Raw genomic sequence first — 15,705 nt, 5'->3', positions numbered from 1 at the left:
GGGTGTGATTAGAACTCTATAGGAAGGACATGGAAGTTTAGGAGCAGATACACAGCCGGAGGAGGCAGTTCTGGGGTACATCCTACCACCCTATAAACCCCAGATAGGGACTCCTATCTAGCCAGGGAGCAGGTTGGGGCCTTCCCATGACCATCCTTCAACTGTCCACACTGTTTCTCCTTCTATATAGCTTTGCTTGGGTTGAGGGATGTCTCCCCGAGGGCCTTCCAAGGGCAAGACCCTATGCCCTGTCGGGGTCACCTCTCATGGAGAAGTCCTCTGGAGCTCAGACCCACCCTGCTCTTCACCAGTTCCCCACCCCTTACTCCCTCTCCTGTGCCTTGCTCGCAAACTACACCCATTTCTGAGCACAAGACATGCCGCAAAGGTGACCCTAGAAGACTGTGAGCATAAGCAGTTATTCTGGTCTCAGGTGGCAGGTTGGGCTGAACACTAAAAGGCTGTGAGAGCAAAGTCCATTTCTATGTCCCTCCTCTGTCCTCACCTACCTGCTCCCTCCTCCCACTGCATCTGTAAAGGGACCTGCACTTAGGGCTAGCCCATCGCTTTGCAAGCACGCCTGGGTTCCTGGGCCTCCGGACCTCCACACATGTGCACGTGCTACTCTCCATCCGACTCTCCTTCCTTTCTTAGCAGTGGCCATTATCATTTGAAACCACCTCATGACTTTATGAAGCATTCCCTGAAGATCCCCGGGGAGGTAGCTCAGGCCTTTGGAGACCACACAACACATACATTCCTCTGTGACTGGAATGTGTTTTCCATGACCCCTGGGACAGTGCCACAGCTGGTGAGATTGGCAGGAAGGGGGCAAGAGGAGGGAGTTGCCACACCCATCTTCTCCCTATGGGTCGCACAGAGGGCAGAGTGGGGGTGACTGAGGAAGACCATTTCAGTATCTCACTGCCCTTTGATGAAAGCAATGGACCAAGGATGGGGAACAATGTTGGCTACAGAAATAAAGCCAGAGGGTGTGGCAGAGCCAGTGACATGGCAGCAGTGACAGGCAGTGCCAGAGGGGATGCAGTATCAGGGAGGACTCTATCACCTGGGGAGAGGCAGAGGGTTTGCCAAGCCTCTTGAGGAACACATAGCACTTTTGTGTGTGTGTGTATGTGTGTGTGTGTGTGTGTGTGTGTGTGTGTGTGTGTGTGTATAGCCCAGGCTAGCTTCAAATTCACTATGTGGCTGAAGATGAGCCCGAGTGCTAGATTCTACTGCTTCTACCTCTGAAGTGCTGAGAAGGAAGGTGGATGTCTCTCTACTTGGTTTGCATAGACCTTTCAGTGTGACCTCCCCAGAGCACGGGCTTCCTACTGTCTGGGGCAACTGGTCCTAGTGGTCCCTGAGACATACCACTGAGGGTCTCATACCCACCACAGACCCCTCTTGTTGGCATGTGGTCTCCCTTGAGTCTGGAGATCCCCTAGAGGTCAAGCTGCCATCCCATCCTCTGGCCCTCACTCCTTACAGGCAGGGTTTGATGCCCCAGCTTCCCAAGCCAATTGGATGGAGGAGCAAGCGGACCACCCTTAGATGCCCTGGTGGTGTTAGCTAAAAGAGGGTAACAGGGCTGTGCTGAACAGCAGTGGCTATTCTAAGGGCAGCATGTGTGCTTGCAGGAGTGGGGGTGGGGGGCAGAAGTGGGCCCCATGCTGCCACACAGTGTTGTCAATGTCCATCCATGGAGAAGAGAGAAGCAGAGACACAGTGTTTGCAGTGCCAGGATGTCACAGCACACATGTTTATGGGATGTCAGACACGCAGCCAGGGTCACACAGTACCCATCAGCGACAGTCTGTCTGTGCACCTCCATCCACCCCCAGTCCCCACTGTACGGCTCAGAGCAATACTGCCAGTCCCGTCCAGTATTCCAGAGCCAGGGACCCCAAAAAGCCAGTTTATGCCCAGCTGGACCTTGGAAGCCCAGGGCCTCCCAGAGCCTTAAGTGTGTGCACATATGTATGTATGAGGCAGATATCCAGTCTCTGTAAGCATACACCCTGGCACCTGTGTGTATGTGTCCATACCGGGCTGTGTGTGCAAAGCTGGGAGTGTCTGACCCACCCTACTCAAGTGGCTTAGGCACATTAAAATGGGCACTGTGAATGTTGAAGGATGTCTAGGTGTGTCTGAGGATGTGTAAGTGTCTGGCAAGGGGTGTTCTGTGATGTGCATCTGTCTGGGTAGGCTTGGTGCTGCTCAAGACCCACCCCTGCACATGAAGCAGCATCCACAAGAACACCTTGCTGACGGTGTGCCAGCAGCCATGCATCCCAGGGGTCCACAGATCAGTGCCCTAAGAGCAGTGTTCAGCATCTCAGCAGGAGCAGGTAGCCAGGGTGGGCCTATCATCTGGGCACATACTCCCTGGGCAGCCCCGCCCAGTTGTGGTCACGCAAGGCTTGGTCCACTGTCCGGATGTAGCCATCGATCAAGTCCTTCATCTCCGGGGTGAAGGGCTCTGGGTCGTGAGGGCGCCGGCCACGCCGCCTGAAGCTACCCTCTTTGTTGTTCTCCACACAGAGAAGCCGCTCCTCGCTCACAGAGACGTTGAGGAAGGCCACCATCTCCCGCAGCGTGGGCACCAGGCTGCGTCGCAGGTCCTCGTAGTGCACAACCAGCAGCCGCTTCCCGTACTTGAGCCAATCTAGGACGTGTGAGGACCACCAGGAGGCATAGCTGTTGACAAAGTCCGGCCATTCTGGAACAGGGAGAGAAGTACTGACATCAGAGCTGCCTCCTGGGGTTACTGGCTCTGGAGGGCCTGCCTAGGAGACAGGTGCTGCCAGGTTTTGACCTCTTACTACCCCGGGATGACCCACTTGGGTGTCCAGTGCGAATAAAGGGTTCCTGTCAGGTGCAACTTGGGAGAGTCCTAGGTCTGCCTGGAAGACAGTGATCCTGGGTCCCAAGTCACGATGAATATAGCCCACCATATGCCAAGCGAAAACGGGTCCTCTCCTGTATGCTGTGAGTTCTTTGACCTTTGGGACCATCCTGGACAAGGAGGAGTGTGGGTGGGCCTGTGGGCCCTGGGGCACGATGACAAAGCAAGATAAAAGGATCAAAATCAGGAGGAAACCCAAGCAATCCATCTCTGTGCAGATGACCCCTTGAGCATCTTGACCTTGTCCCGGGCTCCTGGGCACATCAAATTTTAAGGAAAGGGCAAGGTTCATGGCTCTACTGCCTGCCATCTGGACCAACTTGCCTACATCCTCTAGGGCAGTGGTTCTCAACCTGTGTGTCACGACCCCTTTGGGATGCTTAATGACCCTTTCACAGGGGTTGCCTAAGTCCATCAGAAAACATAGATATTTACCTTATGATTCATAACAATAACAAAATTACAGTTATAAAGTAGCAACAAAAATAATTTTATGGTTGGAGGTCACCACAACATGAGGAACTGTATTAAAGATCTCAGCTTTAGGAAGGTTGAGAACCACTGCTGTATGATGACTAATGGTTAATGTATGCCATCAGCTCCTGGGCCCTAGTGAGATGTGGGTGCTGAGCAGTTTGGTCTATTGTGCTAACAGAATGTGGTGTGTGAAGTATGCATGTGGCGGCCTTGTCATCATGATGGCTGAATTGAACCCGTGACATTGTTGGGAGGCAGGATGCAGAATGAAGCCATAGACAAGAGGGTGGCCTCAAGCTTTTGTAGATCTATACCATGAGATGCCCCCCCTTTTTTTTTACAACATAAAGAAATTATTTTTGAAGAGTGCAGAGTACGAAAACAAAAATGGTCTCAATTAAGAGTTTCCAATTAGGTGCAGCAGACCTATTACACACATATAGTCCCAGCGCTCCAGAGGCTGAAATAGAGAATTGTGAGTTCCAAGTCAGCCTGGGCTATATAGAAAGTTCCAAAACAGTCTAAGCTGAACAATATTTTGCCTAAAATATTTCCATATTGTCTAAGAGTTTCCATAATTGAGCTATTGATATGCCTGGCATACTATGGTTTGCTTCCTGTCATCTTCAAAATAATCTTATGAGATCAGACAATTCGTGGCTTGAAGATGAAAAAAACTGGTCTCTGGGGGGAAAGCTGAAGCTTGCTCAGGGTTTTAAGGCTTGTAGGAGTCAATGGAGGGTCCGAGTTCAGCATGAGTATTATAGGCTGATGGGGACTGATCCCTTGCCACTGTCTCTGCATGCCTAAAAGCAGCTAAGGATGGCTGTTGGGGTCTGGTCTAGGCAGAAGGCAATAGGGAAGGGGCTGACTGAAAACCATCAGGTCACCAGTCAGCTCCGGAAAGCACAGGTTCATCTGGCGCTGGCCCTGCAGCATCTCCACCCAGTGTTGTCCTGGGTCGAGTTTCATTCATGACTTCACTGACACTGTCACCTCCAGATGTCATCATCCTGAGGACTAGGGTTCAATGTATGAATGGAGGGGGACAAGGGCCAGACGGTAGCGCTTCAAGGGCAGGCTCTTCAGGTAGGGCCTGACAAACGGTAGCATTTTTAGGAGCTGAGGTCAATAGGCTGACTCCATGAAGAGAGCTTCCATCCCAAGTCAGGAAATGAGGGTGCTATGGCTGAATGTTTGTAACATATATTGAAGTCCCTAGACCTGAATATGATGGTGCATATAGAAGAGGCTTTTGGAAGACCATCTAGGTTAGATGAGATCATGAGGGTGTGGCTCTTGAGATGGGATTAGTGTCCCTACAAGAAGAGGGTCTCGGCCATATGGCCATGGAGTGCTGTCTGGAAGCTGGGAGAAGGGCCTCACCAGACACTGAATCATTCAGCTTCCAGAACCATGAAGAATAAAGAACTATTATTTAAGCCTCCCTCTCTGGTGTCTCGTTGCAGTAGTCTAAGCTGTCTAGGAAGCAGGATTAAGGCCCAGCTCTGCCACCTACCACCCAAGTGCCCTGGACAAATCAAATTACCCTCTGGGCTCATCTGGAAAGTTACACGGGCAGTGATTCTCCTTCAGAACACAGTAGAGTCAGTGAAGGCAGCTTAGGAATGACTGTCATGCCGAACCCTGGACGCAGACCCGGCATGCACATTATCTTTGTCTTCTCATTTCTGAACAGCATGTGAGTATAGCCTCCTTTTCTAAAGGAGGACCTTGTTAATTCAGGCAGAGAGGCAGACAGGGCCATGTGCACCTAGGGGTGTCTCAGGTCTAAGGCAAATCCTAGGTCTATACGACCTCATCCCCCGCCTGGGGGTGGACAGAGGAGAAATCTGGCTTGCCATCTGCATGGCAGTCACATAAAATGCCACACTGTGTGGACAGAGCAGGCTTGGAGAGGATGGGGAAGAAGTGAGCGCAACCAGGCCTTTCCACAGCCAGGAGCGTGTATTCTGATCCCGCACCACTCTGCCACACCTGTCAGTCCCCTGCTCCCGCCCTCTGTCCCTCACCTTTGCTCTTCCAGTTGCGGTCAGGGGCATATCCCAGATGTCCAGCACATTTCCTGTTGAACTCGGCAACGAGAGATCTGTAGGGGTTCCGGATCAGCAGGATGGCGGAGTCGAACATCTCGATCTCCCTCTGGCCGCTCTCATGTGTCTTCACACAGATGGTGCGTCGGCTCCGCCAATGGTCCTTCTCACCCTTGAACCCTGCTCGGGAGGAATGGGAGGGCCTCTGTGGAGGAAGGTACCCTCAGTCCCCCTTGTGGTGATCCCATGTCTACGATAACACAAACTGAAGCATCTGAGGGGGTGCTGGGGATCTATGGATGGGGACAGGAGAGGTCTTCACAGGAGTGACTCTTGTCTCAGGGCAAGTGTGAACAGGAGGTGTCTATTAGTAGAGAAGATGATGTTCATATCAGCATGAGGCACATTACCTCCTGCAGTCCCTGGGACTCAAAAAGGCAGGGTCCCAACAACTATAGATATAGAAGGTGACACACAAGTTGGACTTTCCAGGGAGATAATGTCAGAGGAGCACTGTATAGAATTTTGGCCCAGATGAGGCTCAGAGTGGGTGTGTGACCTACACAATATCACACAGCAACCTGACTACTGTGCTAGAGCTCTGTCCACGTACCCTTGAGTGTTCCTGTGAAGGCCCTATCTTCTAGCCACCTCTCCAGTAGAGACAAGACAGCTATCATTGTCAGTGGCTGTAAACAATGGTCGACTCTCTATGACTCATACCATATCCTATCTCAGGTCCTTGACTATCATATGAGTAGAGATTCTGTACTACAGGATCCAGGGCAGGTCTGGTGAAGGCCTCACTCACAGCACTTCAGGATCCACTTCCATGAATGGAGAGTTGTCCCCCAAACCAATATCTCTACTACCCACACCCTCCCTTGGATCTTTGGTAAAGCACTGAGTACTCAGAATCTGACTGACAACCGATTGAAAAGATCAGACTGGACTCATTGGTCCCCAGAGTCATAGGGTTCCATAAGGTCCTCGTGGCTCCTGTATTGAACTTTGGATCAGTTGATGGCTGGTGCTGTCAACTTGGTAAGACTGGGCTCAGCTAGGAGACAAGCCTCTGGGTACACCTGTGAGGGATGTAGCACTGGCCATGTCCATGGGGGACTACCTTGATTGGGTTAATTGAGCAAGGCAGACCCCCCCCTAAAGGAAGGTGACACCATTCCCTGAACTGGGGTCCTGGATCACATAAGAGGAGGGAGCTGGCTGAGTACCGATATTCATTGCTTTTCTTCTTGCTGACCACGGATAGATCTAGTATGACCAGCCACCGCAGTCTCCTGCTTCTCTAACTCCATTTCAAACTGTGAGCCAAATAAACCCTTCCTTCCTTCCTTGAGTTACTTTTTCCACTGTACTTGGTCACAGCGACAGGAAGGATGAATCCGACAGCAATGAAGGAACAAGAGCAGACCCTGACCTTAATGCTCTGGATTAGAAGGTGGTGTGGCCCAAGTGCAGAGCACAGGGGCTTAAGGGAGCAGAGCAGAAGAGCCCACAAAGTGGCATGTTCTGGAGGCTTTCTGGAAATATGTCATCTGGGGTCCTTAGCCCATAGGTCGGCCTCACCCAGGACACCCAGCTCATAGAACAGGCTCCTTAAATCTCCTCAAGCTTGTCTTGGGGTTTCGGAAACAGAATCCAGATGCCTCCCTTCGGTAGAGGTTTCAAAGCATCCATACCTACAGTGGCATCGGTGCTTCCTTGGTGCCTGGAAAATGCAACTCTCAAACCTGGAATTGGGGGTTACCCACCAAAGCTTACTGCTGCCATGGGTCAAACACCAGAAGCTTTTTGCCTTGATTGATCTTACCAGACAGGCTAGGATGCCATAAGAGGAAGATTCAAACTATAGCTAAATGAATTGTCAGGCCATGTGTGAGAGCCCACAGCCCAGGTGCCTCTTGGCAGCCCTAAAATTGGCTGTTCCACTCTTTGGCTACTTATCTACATGTATATCCCGGCAGCTGGTACAGGCCTTCTAGGCAAACATTGTAGGTCACTGCAGCCTGGGTCCAGCCAGAGAAAGCAGGCCCATATGCTTATCTAGCAACTGGCTCCTGCATCTGCAGGTGCCCTCAATATCTCAAGGAAGAGGGGCTGGGCTACTACCCATGCACAGCCAGTTTAAGAACTTGCTGCCAAACACAGACGCATCTGTCCCTCTGGGTTGTTTTGTTTCCGACAGTGTCGGCTTCTTTTGCAAACCCAATGCTGGTTCAGAAACCCAGAGCAAATGCTGTGCCACTTGACAACTGGGAAATACATTTTGCCAGATTTAGATGCCACTTGACTTGTCTGAGGGTCTTCATTCTTGAGCAGCAGGCAAACTTGAGCCATTTAAGTTAATTTACTCAGCATAACGAGACCTCTTATTTCTACAAGGGAAAGATTAAAGATTAGAAATCATAAAGTTCTTGAGCACTTCTGGACCAATTTAAAAAAAAAAAAAAGCAACTGCATTTTGATGAGCTACCCCTTTGCCTGGAAAAAAAGAGGAATGAACAGATTAACTTTCACCCTTAATGACTGGGGAGCTATGGGAAAATTCTAGTGCTCTGAGGAGAGCTGATTTGTGAGGGGACCGTACGGGGCTGCCTCTTCTCCCCCAGCAACCTGGCTTACCCTTGTTGTATAGGGTTCCATCGAAGTAGTAGCTTCCTGTGTAGAAGCCAGTGGCGTGTTCGATCAGGTGCCTCGCCCACGTGTTCCCAGCTCCCGGGAAGCTCGACAGAGCCACGAACACCTTAGACTTGTTGGGCAGGAACCTCCTGTCTGTGCACCGGGTGTCTGAAAGTCCATAAGTCACCATGGAGTCACTCACCCGCACTGTGATCTCAGAGCTATTGCTGGAGTCCTCTGGACAGGGACTGGCGATGAAGCCATTTGTCACCTACACCTTGCTATGCAGGTGAGTGGCTGGTGATGGGATAAAACCTCCCATCCCTGGTGGCTGGGGATGCTCACCCTACTCTGTCTCTATGGGACAGCCACAGCCTCTTGGCATAACACAGAGAACTCCAGATTCTGCTAGGGGAGGTGGACAGGGCTGTGTCTGGACCCAGCCATGCCACTGCAGTGCAATAAACTGAAGCTGGGCTGACTTCAGGCCAACAACTGTGCTTCTTATGTTCCCTCCCCAGGGCTGCTGGAAGAAGTACGAGTCACTAGGGGACAATCTCTGGAAGCACTGGAAAATAGTGGGATGCCTCTCCCTTTGAGCTAGTCTTCCCCATCAGTCCCTAGGCCCAGCAGAGGCCAATGTGATGCTGCTCACCCCAGGGGGATTGCTAGCACATGGAGGCTTCTGAGACCCTTCCTGTGCCTGAGTCTTGAGTTATCCCCTGAGGCCCCCCACTCTGCTCTTCTTCTCTGTCTCTTCCTCTACCATCCTCAATGGCTCATATTTTCAAAAGGAGCCTGGCCTCACCCTCCCTTTTCTCTCCCTTATCCGCTGAGAAGGGACACAGGGAACTCAACATACCCTTTGCCCTGTGGCTTCACAGTCAAGCACACTTAGTCTTTCTAGCCTTGGGAGCTCTTTGGGCTCAGACAAGCAATTCTCAACCAGTGGGTCATGAACCCTTTGGTGTTTGAATGACCCTTTCATAGATTTGACAGCCTAAGATGGTCAGAAATATCAGATACTTACACTAAAATCCATAACAGTAGCAAAATTACAGTTATGAAGTAGCAATGAGAACAGATTTATGGTTGGGATCACCACAACATGAAGAATTGTATTAAAGGGTCACAGCATTCGGAAGGTTGAAAGCCACTGCTCCAGACCAATGCCACAGTCCAGGAGGTATGCAGAGCTCACCTTGTACAGGTGTCTGGTAGACCTCACAGTAGCCAGGTAGCCCCTGAGCCTCAGGGGCCTGGGTGCACAATGCTCCATCCACAGCATCCCGCAGGCTGAACTGGGGGGTAGGGTAGGCACAGTAGCAGTCCCAGCCCCGGAGGATGGCCAGAGGAAACTCCTGTAGGGAAGGAGAGGAAGAGCGTGAGGTAAGGGAGTGAGTGGCTTGTACCTGCAGTCCAGGTGTGAGCTGCATGCTGTGGAGGTGCTGCCACTCACACAGAGTCAGCAGGGACGACCACCAGGCTCTGTGTCCAAACCTGAGGTAGTCACAGATGTGAGCTGTGACTTCTGCCCTGCAGGAGCTCAGAGTGGACGGGAGACAAGCCAGCTGTCACCACACTGCCTGAGCGTCACCACTGGAGAAGGTGCACAGCACAGAACGCTGGGCAGATCCTGGAACGGGACCCGGGATGCGGCTAGGCGTCTGGCAGGAGTGGCAGGGTGGGTGAGGACATCAGGGAAGAGACCCACATATGTGAACTCGTGAGGACAGGTAGCCAGCTCTGATGCCACAGGGCAGCTCAGGGCACGATGTGCCGCATCATTAGACAACAGACCTTAAGCCCTGAGAGGGGCCCCAATTCCCCTAGCTAACTATGCCCCCCGGAAAGGAACAAAAGCCAACCCTTGGCCTAGAGTCCCACAACAGAGTGGGGACAGACCCTGTGGTCTTTTTTCCAAAGACTGAAGAGTAGAGAAACACAAATCTTGTTCCTCCCTGACATGCTCAGATGATGGGTGAGGCCTTTCTGAAAACGGAAAGTCTCCACCAGACAGAGACTGGACGCACCTCTTTTTGAGGGTTCAGTCAGCTCTCAAGTGGGTTTTTGTTCCCCTTTGGGGTGTCTGCATCATATAGCAGAAAGAGAATCCTGAAGGCCTGCATGTGAATTCTGGCTCACTTGTGCAACAACGGACAAGATGCTTAACCAGGCACACAGTAGGCATTCCACATAGGAATGGGACATATTTGGCTTTCTTATCCTTTTGAGTGTTTACCACAGCTTGTTCAAAAAAAAAATAATGCACCCATTCCCCTAACACATGTCTATGAGCACCCACTATGTGCCAGGCAGTAGGACGGACATTCAGCCCCACCCCATGCCTCCCAAGGGGCACAGTAGGCTTCTTAGACACAGAACCTGTGTGACAAAAGGAGGCAGTGGGGGGGAGGATGGTGTTTGCTGCGAAGGGAGCCGCTGCACAAACCTTTTTATTTTTTGCCCACAGCAAGAAATCTCATAAATAAATAAGGAAAATCAATAGCGTTTTCTGTGCGTGGCTTGGTAAAGCTGAGGAGCTATGCACTTGTGTTAGACAAGAGATAGTGTCGCAGCCAGGGAAGGCGAAGCGGAGCCTGGGGGATGCACTCAGGAAGAAACGCTAATCATTGACTCCCACGGCACAGGAGACCCTCTCCTCTGAGCCCAGAAACTCCTGTCCCCCATCTCCTTCATCCTTCTTCATACGAGGATGGCACTGTGCTCACTGTCACAAGGGACTGACAGGCCCCACTGTGTCTTTAAGTCAATTCTACACATGGGCCCCACACTGCTTTACAAATAAGCCCCTTTGGTGGCCTGACTAGCCAGCTTTTCTGGAAGTAAGAGTCCCTGTGGATGTGAACTGGTGAAAAGTGGTATGGTCCCTGCAATTTCACCCCCTCTCTTCACCACACCAGTGTCCTGCCTTGTCCTTCAGTAGAACCTTCACCCTAGTGCAGGCTCCCAGGCCCCCATGTTGCCCTCTGGGAGCACACAGTGGCTTGGTGGTGGCTTGCTCATTCCAGCCCACACAGCCTGTGATGGTGGAGTTTTAAAAACCAGGTCTTTATAGAGTTAATTGAAATGAAGCCATTAGGTTGGGATGGCCCTTCACTGTGACTGCTGTCCTCACAGGAAGGACAGGCAAGCATCTAACAACGCTGGGAGACACAGGTCAGGGAGAGAGGATTTAGGAGAAACCAAGGCTGCTGGTACCTCCAAGTCATGGTTCCAGCTTTCCCCTCCAGAGCTATGTGAGGGTTAACACCTGTTGTTTGTTCTGTCCAGTCCATGGTGCTGATGCAGCAGTCTGAGTCAGCTAAGACAAAGGCTCGCTCTGTTCCTGGGCTATTGAGTCAGCCTCCCACCCCAGGGCCTTTGCACCTGCTATTCCAAGGGCCTGGGATATTCCTCCCCACACACCCTCTCTCACTTTCTTCCAGCCGCCATTTCAGTGAGGCCTCCTCTGCCTACCCCTTTCCAAACTACAGTGCCCTCCCACCTTCCCCTTGGCTCTGTGCGAATACTGCTTATTAAGTTCCCAATGAAATGCTCTGATCCCAAATCCATAGCTTGGTCAGCTATGATGAACACACACTGAGGGAGGCAGCATTTCCACCCACTTAGAGGTTCTACTGTTCTTTCTCCTACATCTCTCCCTCCCTCAGCCTAAGCAACTGCTACCCTGCTTTCGATCACCGCAGATCAGCGGCATCCATTCTAGAGCGTCGTATAAATAGGATCACAGGGTGTGTATTTTTGTAAACCTGGCTTCTTTCATTCAGAAAACCATTTGTTTAATCCATCCCCATCACCTTACACATCGGTAGCTTCTGACTGTCACACAGAATGCCACGTGTGGATGGACCACGGGTTGACCAGTTCACTTTCTGACGGCCATCCGAGCTGCTTCCAGGTTTTAGCCACTGTGGATAAAGCTGCTGTGAAACATCTAAGGATGAACGTCTCGTGTGTAAACGCCTGCTGCCTTCCCTGCCTTTTTCTTCACGCCGTACTCACCACCGCACAGCATACTGTCTGTTTTATTTCCTTTCCTGGTTTGTTGTCTGCTCTGTTCACGAGGACGTAAACAGGGAAGGGATTTCTGTGTCCTGCATGTTGCTGCATCCTCAGGGTCTAAAACAGTGTCTAGTGTGTGGCAGATTTTTAGTAAGTGTTTGATGGATGAACAAACACATGAATGAGTTAATGAATGAATGAGCAAATGAATGAATGAATGAATAAAAATGCATCCTTTCTAGATTCTACCACCATCAAAAGCTATTGGCAACAAACCATGCCATATTGCTGCTAGCTAAGGTCAAGAGCATCAAAGGCTATGAGGGAGGAGAAAGCAGCTACCTCTGAGCCAGCCTCAACCTCCGCCCCCCCCCCCCCCCTTGCAAGCCCAGGGCCCTGCTATCTTGGGATCCCTGGCGAGGCCAGCAGTCTCCCCAGCCTGAGGTTGAGGTCTGAGGGCTCCTTCTTGGCTCTCCCCAGGGGCACTGGTGCTGCTGAGGCTGAGCCTTCCATTCTCAATATCCCAGGGCTGCCAGTCTCATATGCCTGTCACTGCCCCCACCAGTGACCCAAACCTTTTTGCTTCCCTGAGTGGATTAAACTGTCAAGTTTCCGGGTGTTTGCAGAGCAACGGGAGAGCTGCACACAGTAATGCAGTTTTATTTACAACATAACCGCCTCGGCGACATCAGTGGATCCTGAAAACACAGAACAATTTTCAGCCCCATGGGATTTCGAGGACACGATTTCCATAAAAATTAAATATTGATGAATCTTATCTCTCTTCCAACTTTCAGCTCTCCCATGCCCCTGCCCCCACTCCAACCTTCAATGGGAGAAAAAGACAGAGGAAAAGGGGGGTGGGGAACAAGTCGAAAAAAGCCAGGCAGAAAAAGCAAGCAGAAAGCCTGAGAATGACGTGGGGTTGTTGGAATCAAGCAGAGAGTGAGGAGAGCCCGCTAGGTCTGCATCCTCGGACAGGATGGATGCACAGCCTGCTCTTGATCCTGCACCTGCCTGGGATGGGGACTAGGGCAGGATGGGACTGAGCCTGACCTAGGAGAGGGCATCAGGCAAGGACCAGGTCTTGAGACAGCGACTAGGGCTCTGTGGCTTGCAGGGAGCCATGAGCAAAGGCCTGGCCTGTGGTTGTGGATATCTCTATTCGTGGGAGTGGGATCCAGGAGCTGAAATGAGCTCTGGGTGCCTTTCAGAGAGTACTCAACAGCTGTGATGGTGGGGGTGTGGGTAAGGCTCAAAGAATTGGGCTAGATCTCCAGCATCCACTCAGTGTAAAGCTCTCACTTGTCAGGCCCTTTCCACACATGCATACTATGGGCACAAGAAAAGTCCAAACATGGTGGCTTAGGAGAAAAGTCTGAGTGTCACCAGGAGACTTATGAGTATCAGTAGGGGTGTCATGGCTTTGGGAAGACCCGAGTCCATGGGCAATAGACAAACTAGACCAACTTCCCAGAGAATACCTTCCATGAAAACCAAATGCCATCCGACAGAGGAACTGGAAAAGATCCACCCAACCACCAGGAACCCAGAGGCCTGGCATCCAACCATCAGGGCAAGAACCAGCTCCTCCTGAGGCAGCCCCTCAAACATGTCCCACCAGCAAAGGAGCCAGAAGACTTGGAGAAATAATCATTGTCACAATCACCATCTGGACAATGGGCTACTCGGGAGGCACCACAAAACATAAATCATGACATCACTGGATCTGTGCCACTTTCTCGCAGACATTCTCACTCCATCCAGCACAAAGGTGGAGGACGGGGGTGACAGGACTAGCCAGCATCACAAATGAATAGCAGGCAGGGACTAGGACTCAAATGATCACAAGTTCAAGTCCCTCTTTGGACCAACTTGAGAAGGGCAAGACATAGTTGGAAAACATATTAAAAGTTCGTTATGTACTTCCATGTGTACATATGAAACCACGAATCCTTAGCTCCCTTGTTAATGTAGCTCAAGGAAACAATTATGAATATGCTCACAGGTAAGGAAAGAAAACCAAGAGTACAAAAGAAGTAAGGAAGTGGGTCTGAGATAGCTCCACTGGTAAAGTGCTTGCCTTGAAAGCATGAGGACCTGCGTTCCAGAACCCACATTTTAAAAAGGCAGATGCGGCGGTATACACAGTGTGATCCCAGAACTGGGGAAGTGGAGGCAGGTTGATCCCTAGCCTACTTATCGAGTTCCAGGCTAGTGAGAGATCCTGTCTTAATAAAACCCAAGGTGAGGACGGTACCAAGGTTGTCCCTTGGTGTGTGTGTGTGTGTGTGTGTATATATATATGCGAGCTCTTGCATGTGTGTTTGTGTGTGTGTGGGCGCATGCATACATACACACACATACACACAAGACAAAAAAAAGAAGGAGAGAATGGAGGGAGAAATGAGGAAAAGAAAGAAGGGAGGCAGAGAGAGAGAAGAGAAAGGAAAGGAAGGGACAGGGAGGGGAGGGGAGGGGAGTGGAGGGCAGGGGAGAATGGAAAGCCACACAGCCACAAAAATCACAGCATGGCAACAGAAATGTACAGGTCATACTAAAGAAGAGGATGGATGTAAGATGCAATGGTCCAATGTTTATATTAGAAAACAAAGCCCTTGCACACATACCGAGAATAAGGTCAAAAGGCTGCTATGTTTTCAGTTTTTTTTTTTTATGATTCAGTAAAGTTATAGGTAAGTTTTATTTCTATTTTGTATCTTCAAATTTTCTGTAACCGACACCTTTTTACCTTTGCAACCCTCTAAAACAATGAGTGTTTTATAAGCACATACACAGTTCAGTATCGCAGGTTCTGTACGGGCTTTTAAATGACTCTGCTATGAGCTGTACTAGGGATGGCACCAGGGTCTTACACATGCTAAGCAAAAGCTCCCTAAGTGAGCCACATCCACAGCCCTCGCTTTTTGAGATCTAATCTTATTGTGTAGTCCAGGCTAGTCTCAAACTCACAATCATCCAGTCCCCGTACCTCCTGAGTGCTAGGATTGTAGTTATGTGCCTCCATGTCTGGCTTAAAGCACCAGTCCTGAGCTGCTCCTGGAAAGCACATATGCAGCCCAACCAAAGCAAAACCCTTCTATGTCAAGGATCCCAGATCCCAGACTCCCACAGACCCCACCACTGGCAGAGACGTGAGTGCTGCACAGTTGCTGGGGTCTCCCTGGGGTACACATCTCCCATCTATTGGGACTCAGGGGGATGTAGTCAGAGCAGGTAAGCTGGGAAGAAACACAGGCTCGGGGTCATACCTCCCTTTCCAGTTCCCCAGGCACTGCGACTGGGGGCAGCCACACCTTAGTAACCTGCCTGCAGACAGTGTCAGACTTCACTGTTTCCCATTTTAGAATTCTCACTCCCACAACAGTCTCTGCTCTTGCACACAAATATCAGTCTTCAAATTAATTACCCTAGATGGAACCAGCGCGATGAAAGTATCTACCTCCCACCCTGGCTGCTTCCTGAACCTTGCATGGAATGAAGGAGGCATCAGGATCTTGAAGGTGACTGAAAAGGAGCAAGCTTCCTTCTGTCTCCAACATTGAATATCAGAAAGTAGATAAGACCATTTTACAG

General features: G+C 50.7%; 1 protein-coding gene across 1 annotated transcript in view; it reads right to left on the bottom strand.

Moving 5' to 3' along the window:
- Positions 1-1,762: 1,762 nt before the first annotated feature.
- Wscd1 (WSC domain containing 1) overlaps positions 1,763-15,705 on the bottom strand; it is a 32,297-nt gene continuing 18,354 nt past the window's right edge. Inside the window, exons 5-8 of the mRNA XM_059269489.1 lie at positions 9,284-9,443; positions 8,086-8,250; positions 5,422-5,622; positions 1,763-2,725 (exon numbers count right to left, since the gene is read on the bottom strand). Coding sequence (XP_059125472.1) covers positions 2,373-2,725; positions 5,422-5,622; positions 8,086-8,250; positions 9,284-9,443 — 879 coding nt within the window. The 3' untranslated portion in view covers positions 1,763-2,372. The remainder of the gene's footprint in view (positions 2,726-5,421; positions 5,623-8,085; positions 8,251-9,283; positions 9,444-15,705) is intronic.

Source organism: Peromyscus eremicus, chromosome 8a, assembly GCF_949786415.1.
Source record: "Peromyscus eremicus chromosome 8a, PerEre_H2_v1, whole genome shotgun sequence".
Taxonomy (NCBI): domain Eukaryota; kingdom Metazoa; phylum Chordata; class Mammalia; order Rodentia; family Cricetidae; genus Peromyscus; species Peromyscus eremicus.
The sequence above is the reverse complement of the archived record's forward strand: the minus strand, read 5'-3'. Positions and strand labels throughout refer to the sequence as shown.